The following is a 19,854-nucleotide window of genomic DNA, read 5'->3' as shown; positions in this document are numbered from 1 at the left end:
ATGGATTTCTTTGAACCTGGTATGTTTATCAACTCAGAATATTGAATATTATAACTTTTAAAACTGTTTAAGAAGTGTTCGGAAGCAAATAAGGAACTTTTGCTATAATATAAGAATGTTAGGTCTCCCACCTCACAAGCCATCCAAGAGGCTATTATGAAGTTGGATCTTGCCATTATACCCATCCCAATTTAGTGCAGAACTGGAAACATGCAACTTCCACCTTTCCCCAAAATTGAAAGAATACCTTCAAAGGCATCTGACTCAAATGAAGAAGTAGCAATAATTTCAGTCTCTAATTGAAGACACAAAGCACGTAATTTTTTCATGATGGCTTTAAGAAGCTTGTCTGGAATTGGTAGAAATGTATAATGAATGATGGTGCGTATGTGTGGAGAAGTAAATACAAGTAGTAAATACATCCCTTTTTAAATTAAAGATATGGAGGTGGAGTCATTGCTTTTCATTCAACCCTTATTGCTTAATTTTTCAATACTGCGTATGCCATTGGGCAATTTAGTTAGTTAATTTACTTTATTGATTAGCCCATGTGCCACATCAAAGTGCAGAGTTCCAAACACAAATTATTACTAAAATCTGATAAAAACAATTTAAAGTGGAATTGGAATAAAATGCAATTTAAAATGAGATTGGAATAAAATACAATAATATATGGATAAATAAAATATGATAAAATTATATTTCATTGTCACGCCTACAATCTACCCCAATCGGTCCCACATATGCTGATCTCAACCGAACCATTTTGCTCCATCAAGCAATAGTTTTGATTCATTTTGCCCTGCATTATATTTAGACTGAGGTTTCGTAAATGTCTGTGTATTTTCTGAATTTTATTATATGTAAAATATATGTTGTGATATATATGTCACAAATCACAAGTACAGTATTTATTTTACAGAAGTAAAGTTGGTGGTCCTCAATTTAACACAGTTAAAAAGGAGGGGGGGAAGCAAAATGCTCATATGTAATGAGCATTTAGCTTCCCCCCCTTTCTAATTGTGTGTTTGATTGAGGACCACCAGCTTTACTGTAAAATAAGTAGTTGTGATTTGTGAGAATAAACATGAGATTAGACATTGTGGTTCTGAGATGTCAGATCTTTCTAATATTCAGCTTGTGGGGCATCTGAAATGTATGTTAAAATAGAAAATTGTGCATTCAAAAGAGTTGCTGTATGTTTTGCATCTTATCTCTACCTTGAGGAACTTTGGGGGGGGGGTATCTCAGAAGGTTGCCTTTTTTATTTATGATTGGCATCTACATTGTGAAGGGGATTTCGTGAAACACAATGAAACAGGTGCACAAACATTTTCTATAAGAATGCTCTTGTGCCATCAGCCATCACACTCAAATAGGAATCACTACTTCTTCTCAAAGTGGCCATTCAGAATAAATTAATTGATGATTAATATTTTATGCACTACTGTAAGAATAGCCATGTGAATGCACAAGCCTCTGAAGTTTTAATTTTAACGTTTTATTATCTTTTGTCATACTGTGTTTATACATACAGTAAATAGTCTGCATCTTAATATAAACACCTCATATCAGTCATCGTTCATTATGTTCAGTTTGACAATATACTATAAATTTTCATTTTTAGCATGCTTAACATCTTCTGGAATAGCCTCATGAGTGAATGAGATTATCTCCAGGTTTAGCATTTAAATATTTTGTAAATTTAGATCTGAATATTCTAAGTCAGTGGTCCTTTTTGGTTATGGTATTTTATGATTCAAAGCTAGGAAATGGAAACAAAATTGATCCTGGTATTTCTGTTATGCCTGTTAAATATATGGTATATACATTTCTGTTTTTACAGGCAGTATTACTCCAACAGTGAAATTGACTGGTCTTGAAATGAAAAGAGGGGAGCCTGCCATCTCTATACCATTAGATCAAAAGCTAGCCCCAGCTACAGAGCAAATTATAATTTTTGTGGCATGTACGATTGGAGGTTTGTGCATTTTAATTATATTTTTAATTATTGTAGCTCCAATAGCATTTTAAAATGCCAACAGATTTTAATCGTTTAAATTTTGTATGCTGCATTTCATTATTTGATACCTACTTCAAAGTAGGTATTATTTGATACCTACTTCAGGTATGCTTTAGTTTCCGAATTTTCAGAAAATGAAACAATTTCTCCATCTCAGTAGATATACATATATATATATCTCACATTCTTTGGTTTGCAAATTTTGTTATTCAATAGCACTTGGTGTTTTTTTTAAAAAAAACTCTTCATTTCACATTTTACAAATTCTTCCGTTCAAGACATTAGTGCAAATAGATGGGCTATAGTCACTGTGTATGAATAGATAACCTTCCTGACTAATCTCTACACTAAAATAAATAACCATTTATGAAAGTGAATTGTACAGGCAAATGTGACAATAGAGAATGTTTAGGACATATTTGAGTTTCCTTTTCTGCTATCAGACGACATGTGATTTCTCAGCACTTTGAGCCAATTAGGAATTTCTGTATCGTTAGTATGGTTTGTAACTTAGTCATCTAAAACAGAGCTAGCTGCACAGTTCTTTTTTTAAAAAAACCTAAGGCTTCAATTGATTCCTGAGTGGTAGGCTAGTTGCATTTAAAAAAGAAGTTGGGGCCAAAGAAGTTGAAAGGCCAAGGCTTTAATATAAATTTCTTATATCGAATAAATAAGAAAAACAGTTTGGACTGTACTGAAGGTTTAAGAACCTTGAGGCCTTTCATCCTTTGCATGCTTTTTTCTGCCAATTATTAATTTGTTGAGAAAACTGAGGCTGCATTCATATGTCATGATAGTAATACAGAATACCTGTGCTACATTATAATGATCACATAGGACTCAGTTTCAGAACTTAATTTACTTAATTATCTTTGTATAGGACCAGCATATGCTGGTGGCTCAGCAGACTAAAAGCATCGTGATTAACACCAGCTGTCTGCAATTACTGTAAGTTCAAATCCCACCAGGTTCAAGGTTGACTCAGCCTTCCATCCTTTCAAAGGTAGGTGAAATGAGGACCCAGATTGTGGGGGCAATAAGATGACTTTGTATAAATATACGAAAGTATGAAGGCTATTGCTTAATGCATTGTAAGCTGCCCTGAGTCTCCGGAGAAGGGTGGCATATAAATCAAATCAAATCAAATCAAATCAAATAATAAATAAATAAATAAATAAACAAACAAACAAATAAATAAATAAATAAATAAATAAATAAATAAATAAATAAATAAATTTGGGAGTGGGACACAGTCAGGTAGGGAATGATCTGGCCATATGATCAATGAATTAAAAATCTTTGTGCTCTTGTCTGGAGTCATAACTTCAAGATTATCTATATATTGTATAAAAATTGAACATAAGAATCAGTTCAAGACCAATGAAAATCTGCTTACACCCAAAGAAGTAGAGACTCAGTATGGCTTGAAGAAATGAAATGGGAAGCTCATGAAAGTGCTGTCACAAAACTTGTGCTCATGATTTCTATTTGCCTAAAATAATATGAAAGTCAATCCGTGGAAAAAAGCTTTGAAAACAATGGTTATTTATTCATGCGAGAAGTGAAGTTTACAGGATCAATTGTCACTCTTGATTATATTTAGAAAATAGTATAACTTGAAATAATTCTTATTGGCCACCAGAGGGCAGTATGAATTTATTATTTGTTTTTAACTTCTACAGAAGCTAAGGCATTTTTCAACAGACTATTCTTTACAGGAGATGTCAGGAAAGTTAAAGAACACAGCATTTGGTTTATTTACCACAGAGGTATTTTTAATCTATGACATTATTTCCTGCAAAATGCCTGTTTAGTACCATACCTATACAATTCTTTATTTTCTTTCTCTCCTCCTTCCATACTGTGTCATTTCTCAACATATTTCACATATATTGAGCATCTGTGGCTTAACAAGTACACAATGGTCATTTCCCCAAATCCTTGCAACAATTTAACTCTAGTCTGTAACATTATAGATTCTGTTGAGCTTCATTCAGAGGATAGGAAGGCTAAATTAGAAGGCATCCAAAACTAGGGACCGGGGAAAAACTTCCATTATGAGGACAACCATAGAGGAGAAAGAGGGTTGGGGTTTTAATAGCTGGAATATTAACGAAACTGGGTTTTAGGTGAAACATAAAATAACTTTGAATTCAGAGAAGATATCCCCAACCTGATACCCTCTATAGTTAACAAAAGCATTCTCTGGATTTTCTCTGCCAATGTATCAGTGGTTAGACTGGTTTGTGAATTTTTGGATTTTAAGTTCAGCACATTTGGAAGGTATCAGGTTCAGGAAAATTGAGATCAGTGCTTTTTAATGAGATAGTGTTTGGTCAGTGAAGCCCCTGGCAGCTCATGTTCTTATGTAATTCAAGAGCCCATGCAGTTGGACTCTTGCATGACACGATCTATAGGACTGGGACTGAGGATAACTCAGCAAAATGCAGCAGCCCAGCTGTTATCAGGTAGGATCCACTACTATAGAGTAACAGCTATTTTATTGTTGCTATACTGGCTTTCAATAGACTCCCAGGCTCAATTCAGTAGTACTTGTTATCACCTATAAAGCCCTGTACAGATAGTCCCCACACAAAGTGCCCCATTTAGTGATTATTTGAAGTTACAGTGGCACTTAGAAAGTAATTTTACAAGTGGTCTACCCACTTACGACATTTAGAGGATTAGCAGTCATATGATCACCATTTGTTACACTTCATAGCTGGCTTCTAACAAGCAGAGTCAATGCAGAAGCCAGCAATAAAATGGCAAATCATGGTCACATGATGTCTTGCTTAATGGCTAGTTGATTCACTTAACACCTAGGAAAGGTTGTAAGGGTTGTAGTCATGTAATCTCACTTAACAACCGTTAGCGACTGTATTACCGGTCCCAGTTGTGGTTGCTAAGAGTGTGTGATGGCAAGTTTGATTTACCTTGTTCAGAATAAATCTGCCCATCCTGTCAGTTCATCTAAATAGAGATTACTGAGAGTTTTCGCCCATCAATAGGTAAAAAGTATGAAGATTAGAATGCTTTCTTGATTATGAGTCATACTACAGAATTGTTTGGATCCCTCGCTCCTGGATTTCAGGAATAATCTCAAAGCCTTTCTTTTTCACCCAACCTTCAAAGCTGAAGCCTAGTTGTTTATGTTGTCTTCCATCTTGTATATACAAAGGGAAAGCTTGCTTAAATGTGGGATGGGTGATATAATGTGAGGCTTTGTTTTTAAGATTGTTATTGCAGTTGGGGCAAATACATAAGAATTCCCAGTCAGAATTCTGGGAGCTGTGTTCTCATAACATCAGAGGGAACATAACATGTTGGGGAAGTAAATATGAAGATAAGTAAAGAATAATGGCCGATTATAAGAGTTGTACTTTTATAAGTAAATATAAGGATTATCCCAGAATTTACACAATTTATGTTCTCCCTTCCTAAAAAAAAGAGAATCTTTTTTGTGAAAAATTTTATTCCACAACTGAAAATATACTTATGAATGTAGAATAGCATTTATATTTATTTATCCCCTCTTGCCTGGTTTTTCTTTTTTTTCCATCTCTTTCTTGTCTTTGCTACAGACAGATTGCCTAGGATTTTTTTGATTTCAGATTTTATTTTTGTTTCTTTGACTTACATAATATTCTATAAACATTAGTAATATTTTAAATGAATTATATTGCATATATTAATGTAAATTAAATTACCGGCATCCTATTACAATTTCTAAGCCATGGAGAGAGGAGTAATCTGGCTTCAAGATTGCAGAAGTATAAAACATGATAGTGGGGGAGATCTTGAAATAGGCCATAAAGATTGAGTACGCTCAGTGGGCATAGAATGTTGATATGTTTGCAGTTATATGTGTAAATAAATAAAGTTAACAACAACAAAAGTAGAACATGATTGAAGTACAATAACCCTTTTTTCCAGGACATTTTGTCTTTCAGTGAATACGGTACTTTTTATATCTAGATCATTGAGTTATATGTAATCAAAACAAACCCTCTGCTAAACTTTTGACTCTACAATTTAATTTTTTCTCATGAAAAGCTTGGGCTTTCTGATGCTTGCTCTTGTTCATTCTAACTTTTAAGCATTATGTAATAGGAAAACATTCATCTTAATAAGTTGTCCGAATTATCCTGATGTACCAGTATATAACGTCAATAGGGATAAATATAATACTAAATTAAAGGGTTGAAATGCTTTGTTCTCTTTCCTTAAGTAGCCAGTATGGTGGCAAATACAGTGTTGTTTTTAGGGTACGAAGATGATATTGTAGTAAGATATACAGTATTTTTTATATTCTTCTGTTTTGAAAATTTTGAAATATTTAGAAAATTGTCTTTCTAACCACTGGCATGGTGGTAATCTTGTTCATGGAAAAGTTTTATGTGCTGAAATAGATAAGAGAGCTAAATAATCAATGACATAGATTCTGTCTTTTTTAGTTTGAAAAAGAAACTTTTTAATTTTTTGCCTACTTCTGATCCCAACTGCCATCATAACTCAAGGACTACCTTTATAAGAAGTAATGCATTTTTTTTCAAAAAAAAAAATGCACTACACATAGGAAATCTGAATCCAAAGTATATTTGCATAATTTGTAATACAACTACATAATGCATTCAAAAACATGAATTTACTTGAAAGGGTAAATGTGTATTGTCCTCTATCTCAGATGTGAGAATATACCTCTTTTCCTTGTAAATTTCTATCAGCTTATGAAAGGTATATCTCTGCATTATATGGATAGAGTGCTTCTTAAATATATCCTAACCAGTAAGTCCAAAATTAATATAGTATGACATAATGTCACTACATATTATTTCAGACGGTGATCACATGAACCCGGGACACTGCAATTGTCATAAATATGAGTCATTTGCCAAGTACCTGAATTTTGATCAGGTGTCCATGGGATGGTCCAATGGTCAAAAGTAATGATGTTTTGCATGCATACAAAGTTCCTTTAGATCCCAGGTAAAACGTGGTGTAGAAACTGCGATCATATAGATAAATTAATATGTTTTAGGAGAAGTAGGTCTTGTTTTTCTTCCTATACACACACTCTCAAACACTGCTTTGGGGTTCTTTCCAGTGGTGGGTTCCTCCCGGTTCGGTCTGGTTCGGCCGAGTCGGTAGCAGTGACAATATGACATCACCGAACCGGTTCTCCCCCCCGCCCTCCCACCCCCCCCACGTTATTCCCACCCCCAATCTATTGCTGCCTCCTGAGTCCCAGCTGATGACTAGAGGGAAAAAAACTGTTTAAACTCTTGCCGCGGGGCTTCAAATGGCCGTCCTGCAGTTGATCAGTGTTAAAAGCAAACAAATGAGTCGGGTCGTAAGTGCGACGACTGGTCGTAAGTGCGAGGACCTTCCAGAAATGACTCTGACCAGCTAGCCACGCCTACCTAGTCACATGACCTCCAAGCCACACCCACAAAATAAGCCATGCCCACAGAACCGGTAGTAAAAAAATTTAGAACCCACCCCTGGTTCTTTCAGCTCTGGAACAAATTAGCTGCTTCTCCTTTTTGCTTCAGCTTTAGTCTTCTAAAAGGTGCAGTTTATTAAAAAAAATTGAAGGATCACATAAATTGACTCTGGTCTGAAGAGTGAACTAAGCTCTTTTGTGCCATTGATCAGCTATAGATGGATGTGAATTCTATAGGAAAAAAGTCACTTGTTGAGATGGGCAGCTATAGGAATCAAATAAATAAAACAAAACAAAATATAATTTCTGCTAATTGAATGTTATTTGTATTTCTGTTTATTTTTTAATTGTTACTTTATGGTCTTCATTGTACAATTAAAATTGTACAAGCTGGATCTGCTGAACAATCAATTCGTTGTACAATCAAAATTAAGCAAGCTGGATCTACTGAAAACCATTTTAAATTCTTCCATAGCAACAATTGCGATCGCAATTGTGATCTTAGCTACATGACTGTGCCTTGAGGTCAAAATAAATAGTCAGACGCCTTTAATCTACTTTGTAAATGTCCCTTAATTATGTCATTATATAACTAGATCAGAGAAGTGTTTAATAATACTTTGTTCTTTGAAACAAAGAGGATCATTTTTTTACAAATAAGCGCACACAAACAGACACACACACACACACACACACACGCGCACCATTGGATATACCATATACCCAATGTGATAAACTGCATGGCTATGAATGAGTGACCCTGTGCTAAAAGACAGTTACAGAATAAAGCTTTTCTGAAGAGTATCAGAGAACATTTCCTCTAATAGATTTCTATGAGATGTTCCAGTTTTCTTCAGAGGTTCTTCTCTGGACATTCCTGCTGAGGAATGTTAGATGCTTGACTCCAGCAAAAGGTCTTTTTCACTTACAGGTACCTACTTGTAGAAAGACCTCCTAAAAGACCCGGAATTGATTCTCCTTTTATTCAGGACGTTAGTCTTCTGGCATTTTTATAGCATTTGGATACTTTTTAAAGTTCTCCTGCTATTTTAAATAGTCCTAGTTTAGCAACTGCTTCATTTAGCAATTCTTCACAGTTACACAGTGATGATGAAAAACTAGCTTTACAAAAACTAGCTCCAGTCTTTGCATTTACAACCTTTGCAGGTCTGTAAAGCAAAAGAAAGCTGAAGTCAGATGATAAGCAGAGTTGTGGTTTCAGAGACCACTTTGTTTAATAACTTGAGTTGCCAATCCCAATTATGGTCACTAAATGAGGACTATCTGTAATGTAATTTACTTACAGAATTGCCGTCATCATATTGATTAAAAACGTTATAATAATTTTTTTGAAAACAAAATTTTCAGGACATTTCTTTTATGCTTTATTTTGTCAATAAATGTTTTGCAGTAAAAATGAAGAATCTTTGAATACCTCAGAAATAATGTGGTACAAATATATTTATCCAGGAACTTCATAAATAGGCAATTCAGAAAAATGCTAAAGGAGACAAAGTACATAACTCTAGTTTTATATTGCAAATTATGATATGAAAAGAAAATGGAATTAAATACAAGCAGTTCATACCGCTTTGAAATTTTACCTATTTTGTTAGAAGGTTTGTAAAACATCTATTCTTCAAGGAATGTTGATGCCATAAAGCAGGGGTGTCAAACTGGTGGCCCGTGGACTGGATGTGTCATGTGCAGGCCACGCCCACCCCAGCTCAGTGAATGGGGAAAACATTGCAAAACATCTTGTGACAGCAAAGTGACGTGGTATGTTTGACACCCGTGCCATAGAGATATCTGAAAAAATATGGGAAATGCAATACTTTACTTTTTATATTTAGTGGCCATGCATGGAGAATTCTTAAGGCATATTTAGTATGCAAGTAATATTTGGCTAGAAATATAGGATTGATTCAGCATGTTTCTTTCATATGACATCATACTCCATTAAAATTATAATAAACACAAATTTTGTTTGCCTCTGTGGCAAACCAAAATTAGTTTTGTAATTGCCAACAGACCATAACAATTTATTTAATTACAATGGCGCCTAATCACACCAAGTTGAAGGCATATTATAAATCCCCTTTCAGATGCTAAGAACTAGTTGTAAACATTCTTCGTTGCTTAAGAGCTTTATGCTGGATCATAGCTTAGAAACTGAGTTTCAGTTTAATATTTTTAGATCTTAAATGGTCTCTTATTAGTGGTCTCCCAAAATAGTTGCCTACTTTGAGAATTTATTTTAAACTTTGTTAAAGTAATTTACAAACCTTATGCTAAATGCATTGGGAGTGGGACCTTTGAATCTTACCCAGGCCTTACCCCTTTGATGAAATTTTCAATTATACTAGTAGGTTTGCCCATGGGTGAAATGTAAAATGTGTTACTACCAGTTCTGTGGGCGTGGCTTGGTGGGGGGAGGTAATGTGACTGGGTGGGCTTGGCCAACTTTAAAAAAAAACTTTTCAAAGCATTTTTTCTAATGCTTTGAAAATCCTCTGCCGATCAGGCAACTCAGCTGGGATCGTCAGAGAGGTTTTTTAAAAAATGCCTCTCTGCCGATCAGGCAACTCAGCTGGGATCGTCAGAAACTTTTCAAAGCATTTTTTTTACCACCTCTTCAGCCAAGAGGTTGCAGAAAAAAATGCTTTGAAAAGCCTCTGAGGATCCCAGCTAAGCCGCGCGATCATCAGATCATTTTTACTTTTAAAAGCATTTTTTCGTCGGAAGAGGTTGTAGAAAAAATGCTTTTAAAAGTTTTTTTTAAAAAAGCCTCTGATGATTGTGCGACTCAGCTGAGCATGGTGGGGGGTCACAGGGATTTTTGCTACCGGTTCTCCAAACCACCACCCGCCATCGCTACCGGATTGGGCGATCTGGTCCGAACTGGGAGCATTTCACCCCTGCATTTGCCACAGAAAAAATTGTCTGATCATTATTGCCACTTCAATGCTTCAAAAAATGTCACATTAAGATAGTGTGAGTAATGGCTTCAGGAGAGTCACAGTTCACTTACGTATTACCGTAATTCTCTTGGTAGTCATTCATAAAACCGCTGCTTGGATTAATTAGAAACATATAGTAGAAAAATGAACACCCTAATTAACAACTAAAGCCACACATCATATAAATACAACATGTAGAACAGCCCAGTGCACATATTCTGGAGAGAGAGAGATGTTCCCTGATGATGGGCTCCAACATGAGTCTGAAAGTTTGGAAGAATAAACCTTTGATTCAGGTGACCGGCTCAGATTGGATCCTGCAGAAAAGTTTGGATTAGATTGATCTTGAAATTTGCTGATTAAGTATTTCGAGTCTACATTAAAAAATCATCTTTCCTGAATTTTTTAGAAGCACAAAATAATATGAATGATAAAACTACAACTGCAAAAAAAAAAAAAAATCATCATACACTGAAATGTAGTTTGGGAAAAAATGGGGGGAAAATGATAGTTTGTATCCAGCCAAAGCATTATAACCAGATCTTAGCTCCTTGTGATATATTTCGTTTATAATTTATGTACAAATTGCTTAGTATGTGGATTTGACGTACAGTGAGAAACACTTCCCCCATATTTTTTTTCTTAGATACCACCACCCACTGCCTAAGGTTTTCTATGTTCAATTAACTGGAGGTGAGCGTGAGTTTTTTGGTGAAGGAAAGACTCTACAAGTTGCTAGACACAATACTGCAATAAAGCTCTTCAGAATGAGCCAATCCCTCCAAAATTATCTTAGGTGAGTGGTTTATTTTTGTCCTCTAAACACAGTATGCACGCATTTTTAATTTATATATTTAAGTGATGTAATTGTATGGAATAGAATTTGGAGGAAAGTTGGACTTTGCTGTTCAGAGAAAATGTACATACACATCGGCACACATGAGCCAGTGAAGTGGAATGTTGGATTAGAGCCAAACTCTTACTAGATTTACTACCAAGCCTTCTGCCTCCCTTATCAGCATTTGTTTCAAGTCTTAATTTTGTACTTTGTTGTCAGATATCATGTTTCTTATAGATCACCAGTCTCAGTCTAGTGCTTTGGTATGTGGCTAGAGTTCTGTGACCCGATTGACTCTTCCATTTCTATGAGCATGTTGAAGGTTCTTCTAGGGAAAAAAAAACCAGTTGTTCTTAAGCTTCATCACTGTTGATTTTAGCATTAGGACCACAGAACTGCAATTCCCCACCATGCATGGGGCAGACCAATTTGAAAAAGAATGCTTTAGCTGTCAGTTATGTGGCATTCAAAAATGATGGTGGAATCTATGTGGAAATATTGCTTTTTTGTATAAAGATCTATATATAGTCATTTTTATTATTGTAATGTAAATAATCATGATATATACGGTACCTTTATTTCAATGTAGATTTCAATGCAGTAATTTTTATATGGTTAAAAGTATTAACATTCTACTATTTAAAAACATTAATTAAACTAAAAAGAGAAAAGTAAAATTCTATCACGATTAATTATCATTTAGGTATCAGTGAATTAATTACCTAATATTGAGATCTTCATTGTATTGTTACTTAATGTGTGTATATAGCTAGGTATGGGGTAATATATTGTGTGTGTGTGTGTATCTATCTGTCTGCCTGTGTATGTATACATACACATGTGTGTGTGTATATACACACACATATACATGCACGTGCACACACACGCAGACGCACACATACATATATGAAGCAAGTTTACCAAAAATTAAATAATAAAATTATCAGATCTTGAAAAAAATCTTTATGGGTTGTGTGTTATATTTAGTCGTAATAGAGGCATTATCCAATTGAATGCCATTCCATGAAAAACATCAGAGACATTATAGGGAAGGAGAATTATATTTAATCATAAAATTCTACTGTATTTTGTTTGTTGGGAAAATAATTATTAATGCACTTTGAAATAATATCTCTGTGACTTCTAGTTTCAGTTAAAGCATTACAGGAATGCTTTCATGCCCCAAAAAATAAAAATAGAGAATGCTACATCAACTGATCCCAACTACCTACTCTTAAGAATTTGCTTCCTTCAGATCTTCTAAATGATGACATTTTAATGTTTTTCTGCATGAGAATGAGATTACAAAAACATTTTGACTGAGCTTCAGAACAGCTGTCAGATGGTTTTAGGCAGTCTATTAATCCTTTGGTGTATCACTGAGCAGTTGTATGAGCCTATAGTTTTGTTATTCTTCCCGCCTGCTCCCCCGCAGAATTTTTCTAAAATTGTGAAAATATTGTGAAAATACATAGGACTAAAATAAAAGGACTAGAATAATAAGATTTCTATATTTACAGAAATTTCTAAATGAAGATGAAAGGAACAGAATAGATTGGACTTTTGAAAGTAGATGAAGGTAGTCTTATTTTCTCTCATGCTATTTCCAGATTTAAATTATTAGTTTTTTTAGGTCCTGCTCGGGAAATTTCTCTGATTGCTAAACGGATTGGAAGGAGTTGGAGAACTCTTCCTTATAGCCCTGTTAATGTTAATTCTCCCTATCCTTGAGTCAGAAGGAAAGTATATTGACATAAGTTGCGTTGCTCCTACAGCCTTATTTTAAGTGCCTCAGCATCAGGGCTGGGCAGCATTGGTATCCTCACATGAGTCAGTGGGAACAGTTCCACCAAGGGTATTGTCCTTTCCTATTCCATCCAGCATCACCTGCCGGCAGAGAACCCAACTACCAATTTATCTCCTGAATGTGCAGCACATCAGGTTTGGGGATTAAAGTCCTTTTAAAAAAATTACTTAAGTTTTAATTGTTATTATTATTGCATACTCATTTTGTAAATCAATTTCATAGATACTCCCCCCCCAAAAAAAAATGTCTGAATAATCGAAAGAATTTATTTGAAATACAAAGCAGAAAAACTCAAGTCAAAACACTCTCAGTGCTGTTATTACTCTCTGGATCAATGTTATCTTTCTCCCTCCTGAGATCAATTTTATGAGGAAATCCCTTTTGATTAGGCAAAAGGCCTCTTTTCTTTTCACTTCCTGTTCTTCCTTTGAGTGTGTGAATTTCAAGGGCTTTCCTGAATTGATGATCATCCCAGCACACGCATATGCATGTGACTTACACACACAGCCAACAGCATGTTTTCTGACTGACTTATTGCTTAGTGTTATTCCATCGTAAAAAAAAAAAAGACCCTTTTTGCAGCCAAAAATGCCCAAGGAGGTACAATGCCTGGCAATCCAATAGAGAGAGAGCATTTCTAGTAGTCTGGCAGATCACTGTCCCTGAGTAGCTCATCTCCAAGCTTGTCCTAGTGTCATCTTAGATTACTACTGTTAAGGACGGCTCTAGGCTGCCTTAGCAGTGTATTGGGGATGACATGAAGAGAAGGTTAAAAGGACACATCTCTCAAAAACAATTAGCAAAACACATTTTTGCAGTGACATGCATGCTGTGAGTCTGAGCCCTGAGAAATAACGCCTTTCCTTCAGCACTCAGTACAACTTACCTGACTTTGAGTAGCCGCTTTTAACTGGAAATACTGAATTCTGAACATGGATCTCTCATACTCCATCTAGCATGGGGTATATATAATGGCTGGATATCGTAGTGGTTAGAGCATCACCATCAATGGGGGAGGTTCTAATCCCAGTTGGTATCTACCTAGGTGATCTGTCCCCGTCTCCACACACACACAAACACAGCCAGCCGAGGGTTAAGAAAGCACTTGGCACGCACACAGGTCGTTATCTCAAACTTGGCAACAATATAAGCACCGTCTGCCAAGAGCTTTACTTCAACAGATAACATAACATTACATACGCATTGTAAATAGTCCAGCAAAACAGTATCCCTTCGGCAGCTTCAGGCGTTGTTCAAGTGACTAGCCAGAGTTAGTTTTTGTTCGTCACAGAGTTTTACCAGCCACCACCCTCTCTTATATAGTCTCTGGGGTGTGGTCCAGTGACTCAGTTCTAATCCCTAGCACGCCTCCTTAACTGCTGCAACCGTTTATCACGCCTTCGTTGGCGTGCATCCAGGAACGACGGCTCTCCTTCCTCGCTCTCATCAGAGACACCTGGCTCCTGGCTAATCTCTCCCTCGGCCGGCACCTGAGACAGTGCCAGAGGGGAGGGGCCTGGAGAGGGAGGCCTGGCTGACTCCTCTCCCTCATGTTCGGAGCCCTCTGAGATAGGCTCAGAGGGCGGGGCCACAACACTAGGGTCCTTGGGCAAAGATCCTCTAAAACTCCACATGCTTACCTCAAATATGACAGTGACACAAATCAAGAAGGTAATGCCATTTCAGCCATCACCAGGATTAACAAGGTCTACCTCAGATGTTGAGAACCAGGGACAATCTGATGATAAGTGTGCTACTGGAACTAACCATACATGGATGAGACAAGGGAACCTGGAATTGAGGGAATGCTACTACAAGAGTAGACATAAGGATAAAAGATATAGCAGCTGTATGAGGGAAGTATGGATGGATAGAAGAACTAGCTAATTATTCCACATGTCAATATAGTGAAGAGGAAGCTGCTCTCACAACTTGAGTCACCCACAAATAAACGTATATTCTGAGCTGTACTATATCAGCATTGACTAAACGGTCTCATATCTTGGGATTCATTTTTCAGTTAGTATGAAGAAAATTGGATTACTTGCCTACGGAACAAAATGAAATGAGTTTAAATTCGGCATATAGTGCAATACAACCCTGAATATTTTTCTTTTCAGAAAACCACAATATAATATATTCTACTCCTTTTTCAAAAAAACACAGACTTCAGAGGATAATTAGAACTGCAGAAAAACAATTGCTACCAATCTGCCTTCCATTGAGGACCTGTATACTGCACGAGTCAAAAAGAGGGCTGTGAAAATATTTACAGACCTCTCGCATCCTGGACATAAACTGTTTTAACTCCTACCCTCAAAATGACGCTATAGAGCACTGCACACCAGAACAACTAGACACAAGAACAGTTTTTTCCCAAACACCATCACTCTGCTAAACAAATAATTCCCTCAACACTATCAAACTATTTACTAAGTCTGCACTACTATTAATCATCTCATCATTCCCATCACCCATCTCCTCCCACTTATGACTGTATGACTGTAACTTCTTCTTCGGAGAAAGGCGGCATACAAGTTGAACAAACAAACAAACAAACAAACAAATAAAAATAAACTTTGTTGTTTGTATCCTTACGATTGACTGTTTTCTAATATGATTAGAATATGATAGAATATATAATATGATTTCTAATATGATTTGATTGCTTATTTGTACCCTATGACTATCATTAAGTGTTGTATCTTAAGATTCTTGATGAACGTATCTTTTATGTACACTGAGAGCATATGCACCAAGACAAATTCCTTGTGTGTCCAATCACACTTGGCCAATAAAATTCTATTCTGTTCTGTTCTGTTCTGTTCTGTTCTATATATCACTTATACATTTGTGACATTGTGAAAACAAAGAAAGCTAATTATGAAAGGGAAAATTCCTTAGGATTTTTCCAATGAAAATTTAGTCCTTCTTAGAAATAATCCTAAATCTCCAGTTTTCCAGTGCCCTAAAGAGAAATGGACAACTAAGCTTTACTGAGTCTGCTTTGGAAAGAGGCAGATGAAATACTTTTATTCTTCTCTTGAATTCAGTAGTGTCGTCCATCCTTTGGACAACATCTCTTGCTTACCTATTTTAATCCTATTTAATATTTATGTTCATTCCTAATATTTAAAATTCTTTATATGTTGCAGAGTAAACTTTGTAACAATCTAATAAGGCTAATAGTATTACCAATATCATAGATTATTTCATTGTTAGTTTAGTAATAGGAACATCCATGCATTCTGGGAAACCTGCTTCCATATGGCCCATAAATCAAATTATTATAAAGAATGCTGCCCTGATAGTAGCTTGTTTTGCAGCTGACTAGAACAATCATGAATCAAGTAATGGAGCAACGGAGGTAGTAGATCTTTTAAATTATACCACCTTGTTTGTCTGGTAGAATGTGTGACACATTAGACACAAACTTCTTACTGAGCAAACCGTGTGTTTTCCCTTTGCTTAATGTTGGACACACAGTCTTTCCAAGTACTGTATGGTGGAACTTTATGAGTTTGAATATTTATTGGGACTGTTTGGTAAAATCACAATGCAAACAGCGGTGATGAAAACAGGGAGTGTATGGGAACACAAACTTGCATTCATGAAAGAACTGCTGTATAGTTGCCAGCTTACCCCTGCCAAGCAGCCAAAGTGAAGCCTGAGAAGGGAATACATCGCCAAGAGTTTTAGTTTTGTGATGAGATCACACGTAAGTCAGGGATCTCTCAGTACCACCAATCATCCATCCATCCCCTTTCCTTTATTTTTGACAATGGCTAGGAAGCTGATGTGAAAGGGTCTCAAAGACTTACTGTTCAGTGCCAATGCCAATAAATAATGCAGAAGAGTTGTGTCCCTGTTTACTCTTGGCTTGACTTTTACTGTCTATTTTTATAATATAACAATTTGAGTATAAGGAATTTAGTTGCTCACTAATTTAGAACTTATGTTCTATTTACATTTGATTATTTAGTAAAATAAAATGTTGGTGTACTGATGTTCTAACATAGATCAACAATTGGATTTCTGCTGCTTAAATTTTATGAAGACATTCTTTTTCATATGCGTGCTGCTCAGTATCTGGGATATGAGATCATGATTTAATGTGGGTTTGCAAACCACTGCTCGTAGTAATAATAATCATTATTCCTACCCTGAACAACTCCAAAATTGAGGACATTTCAAATATCTTTGATGGGTGGGACTTGAGATTCCACTGTATATTAGTGGCCATATTGAGGGCAAATACATGTTTTCTATCTCAGCTACAAGTGGACAATGTGTTGTTTTCCAGTAGCAAATTCAGCTATTTTTATAATAATGAATGGCAATCTTTCATTTAGCTATCCTGTTTGGATTTCAAGAACTAGTGCATCTGTATAGAATCAGAAATAAGTTTGAATCCAAAAAAAATTCTGTTTGATTTGTGACTATAACTCTGTGTATGCCTAAATGCAAGAACATTTTTTTAATTTAGAGCACTTTAGGAATCATCAAAAAAAAAAATTCAGTCTTTGAACAGAAAAACAATTGTCAACTTCCTTTATCATTATGCTGACAGTAAATTTTACAGATTGCTTTTAAAATAAGTCCAAGGAATATGGAGAGTAAAGATGGCATGGATGACAAAAGTACAGGATAAAGGAAAGCAACCCACACAATCTAATAAGAGTCTTCAGAGCCCTTGAAAAAAACATTAGGATAGGGGCAGTTCACATCTTTGGGAACCTCATTCCAGAAGGCAGGTGCTTTTACAGAGAAGACACGTTTCCAGGCTACTGATAGATGGTATTGTGTAATTGAATTTTGCATGAATCCGTCAAGATTAAATTAGGTGAGCAGATACTATGGGAAAGAGGTGGTCCCTCCAGTAACCTGGCCCTATGCCTTTATAGGTATTGACCAGCACCTTGATTCATACCTGGAAGCAAACTGGCAACTAATGCAGCTCACAAAGCAAAAGTGTTACATGGCCATAGTGAGGCACATCCATCATGCCCATACCACTGCATTCTGGACCGATGAAGTCTTCAATGGCAGCCCGGGTAAAGCATATTGCTGCAGTCAAGCCATAAGGTGACCAGGGCATGAGTGACTTTCTGAAGGGCTCCCAGAGTTTGGCTAGCTGGCACACCAGTCGAAGTTGTGCAAAGGCTTTCCTAGTACAGCTGCCACCTGTTCATCAGGCAGGAACTGTGAGTCCAGGAATATCCCAAAACATGCATCACCCTTGAATGGGGATGTGCCACTACATATAACATTAGATATAGAATATTGTGAAACCTAGTTGCCCAAACACCCAAATTAGGAAGATTAAAAGGTTTCTTCCAAACCTGCACAGCCTCCAGACACTGTGACAAAACCTTGACAGCCTCACTTGGATGGCACAGGTTTGGACGATATAATTAGGTATTATCATATAATGATGATTCCAAACCCCAAACTGGTAGATGATCTAATCCAGAATTTTCATGTATGTGTTAAAAAGGAGGCGGGAGGGAATAGAACTCTAGAGGACACCCCCCCCAGTTCCGTTTTCAGTGGCAGAGGACGGCAGGAGGCCGTCACAGCTGAAAATGGAGCTTTGGAGCCCATTTTCGCTGGCAGAGCACTTGGGCCACCACAGACGCCCCGACACAAGTGACGTCAAACTGGCAACGCCCACCCCAGCCCCCAAGGTCAAACATAATCCTGATGCAGCCCTCAATGAAATCGAGTTTGACACCCATGATATAGATGGACTCAGGAGTGACCTTTGAGGAACTGCATAAAGTAAAGAATTCTCAGTAGATCTCTCTTCTTCCAGCATTATATCTGGAACCCACTTTGTAGAAACAGTATTCCTTTATCCAATCTCTCAGAAACTGCTCAGATAAATACAATGTTCAGTGGTATCAAGAACCACAAGGATATCAAGGAGGACTAGAAAGATTATACTCGTTCAATTCCAGTCTTTCCAGAGGTTGTTCACAAACATAATCAGTGCAGTTTCCATGCTGATTCTTTGCAGTTGTAGTACTGCCACTTTTTCTACCACCTTTCCAAAAATGGGGGGGGGGGGGGTAAAGTATAGATATGTCTACACTTTTGCAAGATAATTAGGTGATATGAAGGATTCTTGAGTCTGAAATGTACCACCATTTACTTCAGAGATGATGGAAACATTCCTCACTCAGTGTTAATTATTAGCTTCCACCACCTCAAAGGAGGTCCTTGTTAACCTTGAAGATCAGGAATATAACTGAGAAGTAGCAGAACTAACACTGCAGAAGACCCTATTGTAGAGAACCCCATGGAGATGCCCTTGAGGGAAATATTGGAAGCGGTATATAAGTCTTAAGTGCTATTGCTATTACAAAAACAGAAAAGACCAGAGGCATTCCTTTATCCCTGGGGAAGGAAGTAATATTAGGAAAATATTCTGCTTGACTCCCTGCCCGAGAGAAGACACACTTATTTGATCAACTGTTATCTTGATACCAAACCTGAAATCTTTAAAGCTTGATTTCACTAAGGGCTTTCATGTTAGTCTGGGGTAAATAAAAAATCTTGCAAATTGTAATAGGAATCTCCCAGCCTCACTCATAATTAGCTAAGGCAGAGCCTCTTAGTTGAACTTTTTTTCCAGATCTCTCAGCACCTGGACTGAGTTGCCATTTCTGAAGTAATCTTTCAAGTGACTTACCACCAACCTCCTTCTTATCTCTCACATCAACATTTATTTCATTAGTGTTGGTCTCTATCCTTTTGTCAAGAGGAAAATGTTAGTTC

The 19,854-nt window shown here is 36.5% G+C and overlaps 1 protein-coding gene across 1 annotated transcript in view; it reads left to right on the top strand.

Moving 5' to 3' along the window:
• Positions 1–19,854, top strand: part of STAU2 (staufen double-stranded RNA binding protein 2) — a 44,913-nt gene continuing 25,059 nt past the window's right edge. The window contains 4 exon segments of the mRNA XM_087890758.1: positions 1–19; positions 1,847–1,921; positions 1,924–1,981; positions 11,076–11,225. Coding sequence (XP_087746884.1) covers positions 1–19; positions 1,847–1,921; positions 1,924–1,981; positions 11,076–11,225 — 302 coding nt within the window.

The sequence above is a fragment of the Pantherophis guttatus genome, chromosome 3, assembly GCF_059756535.1.
Source record: "Pantherophis guttatus breed Tessera chromosome 3, ASM5975653v1, whole genome shotgun sequence".
Classification (NCBI taxonomy): domain Eukaryota; kingdom Metazoa; phylum Chordata; class Lepidosauria; order Squamata; family Colubridae; genus Pantherophis; species Pantherophis guttatus.
Note: the sequence above shows the minus strand (reverse complement) of the source record. Positions and strands in the feature narration are given on the sequence as shown.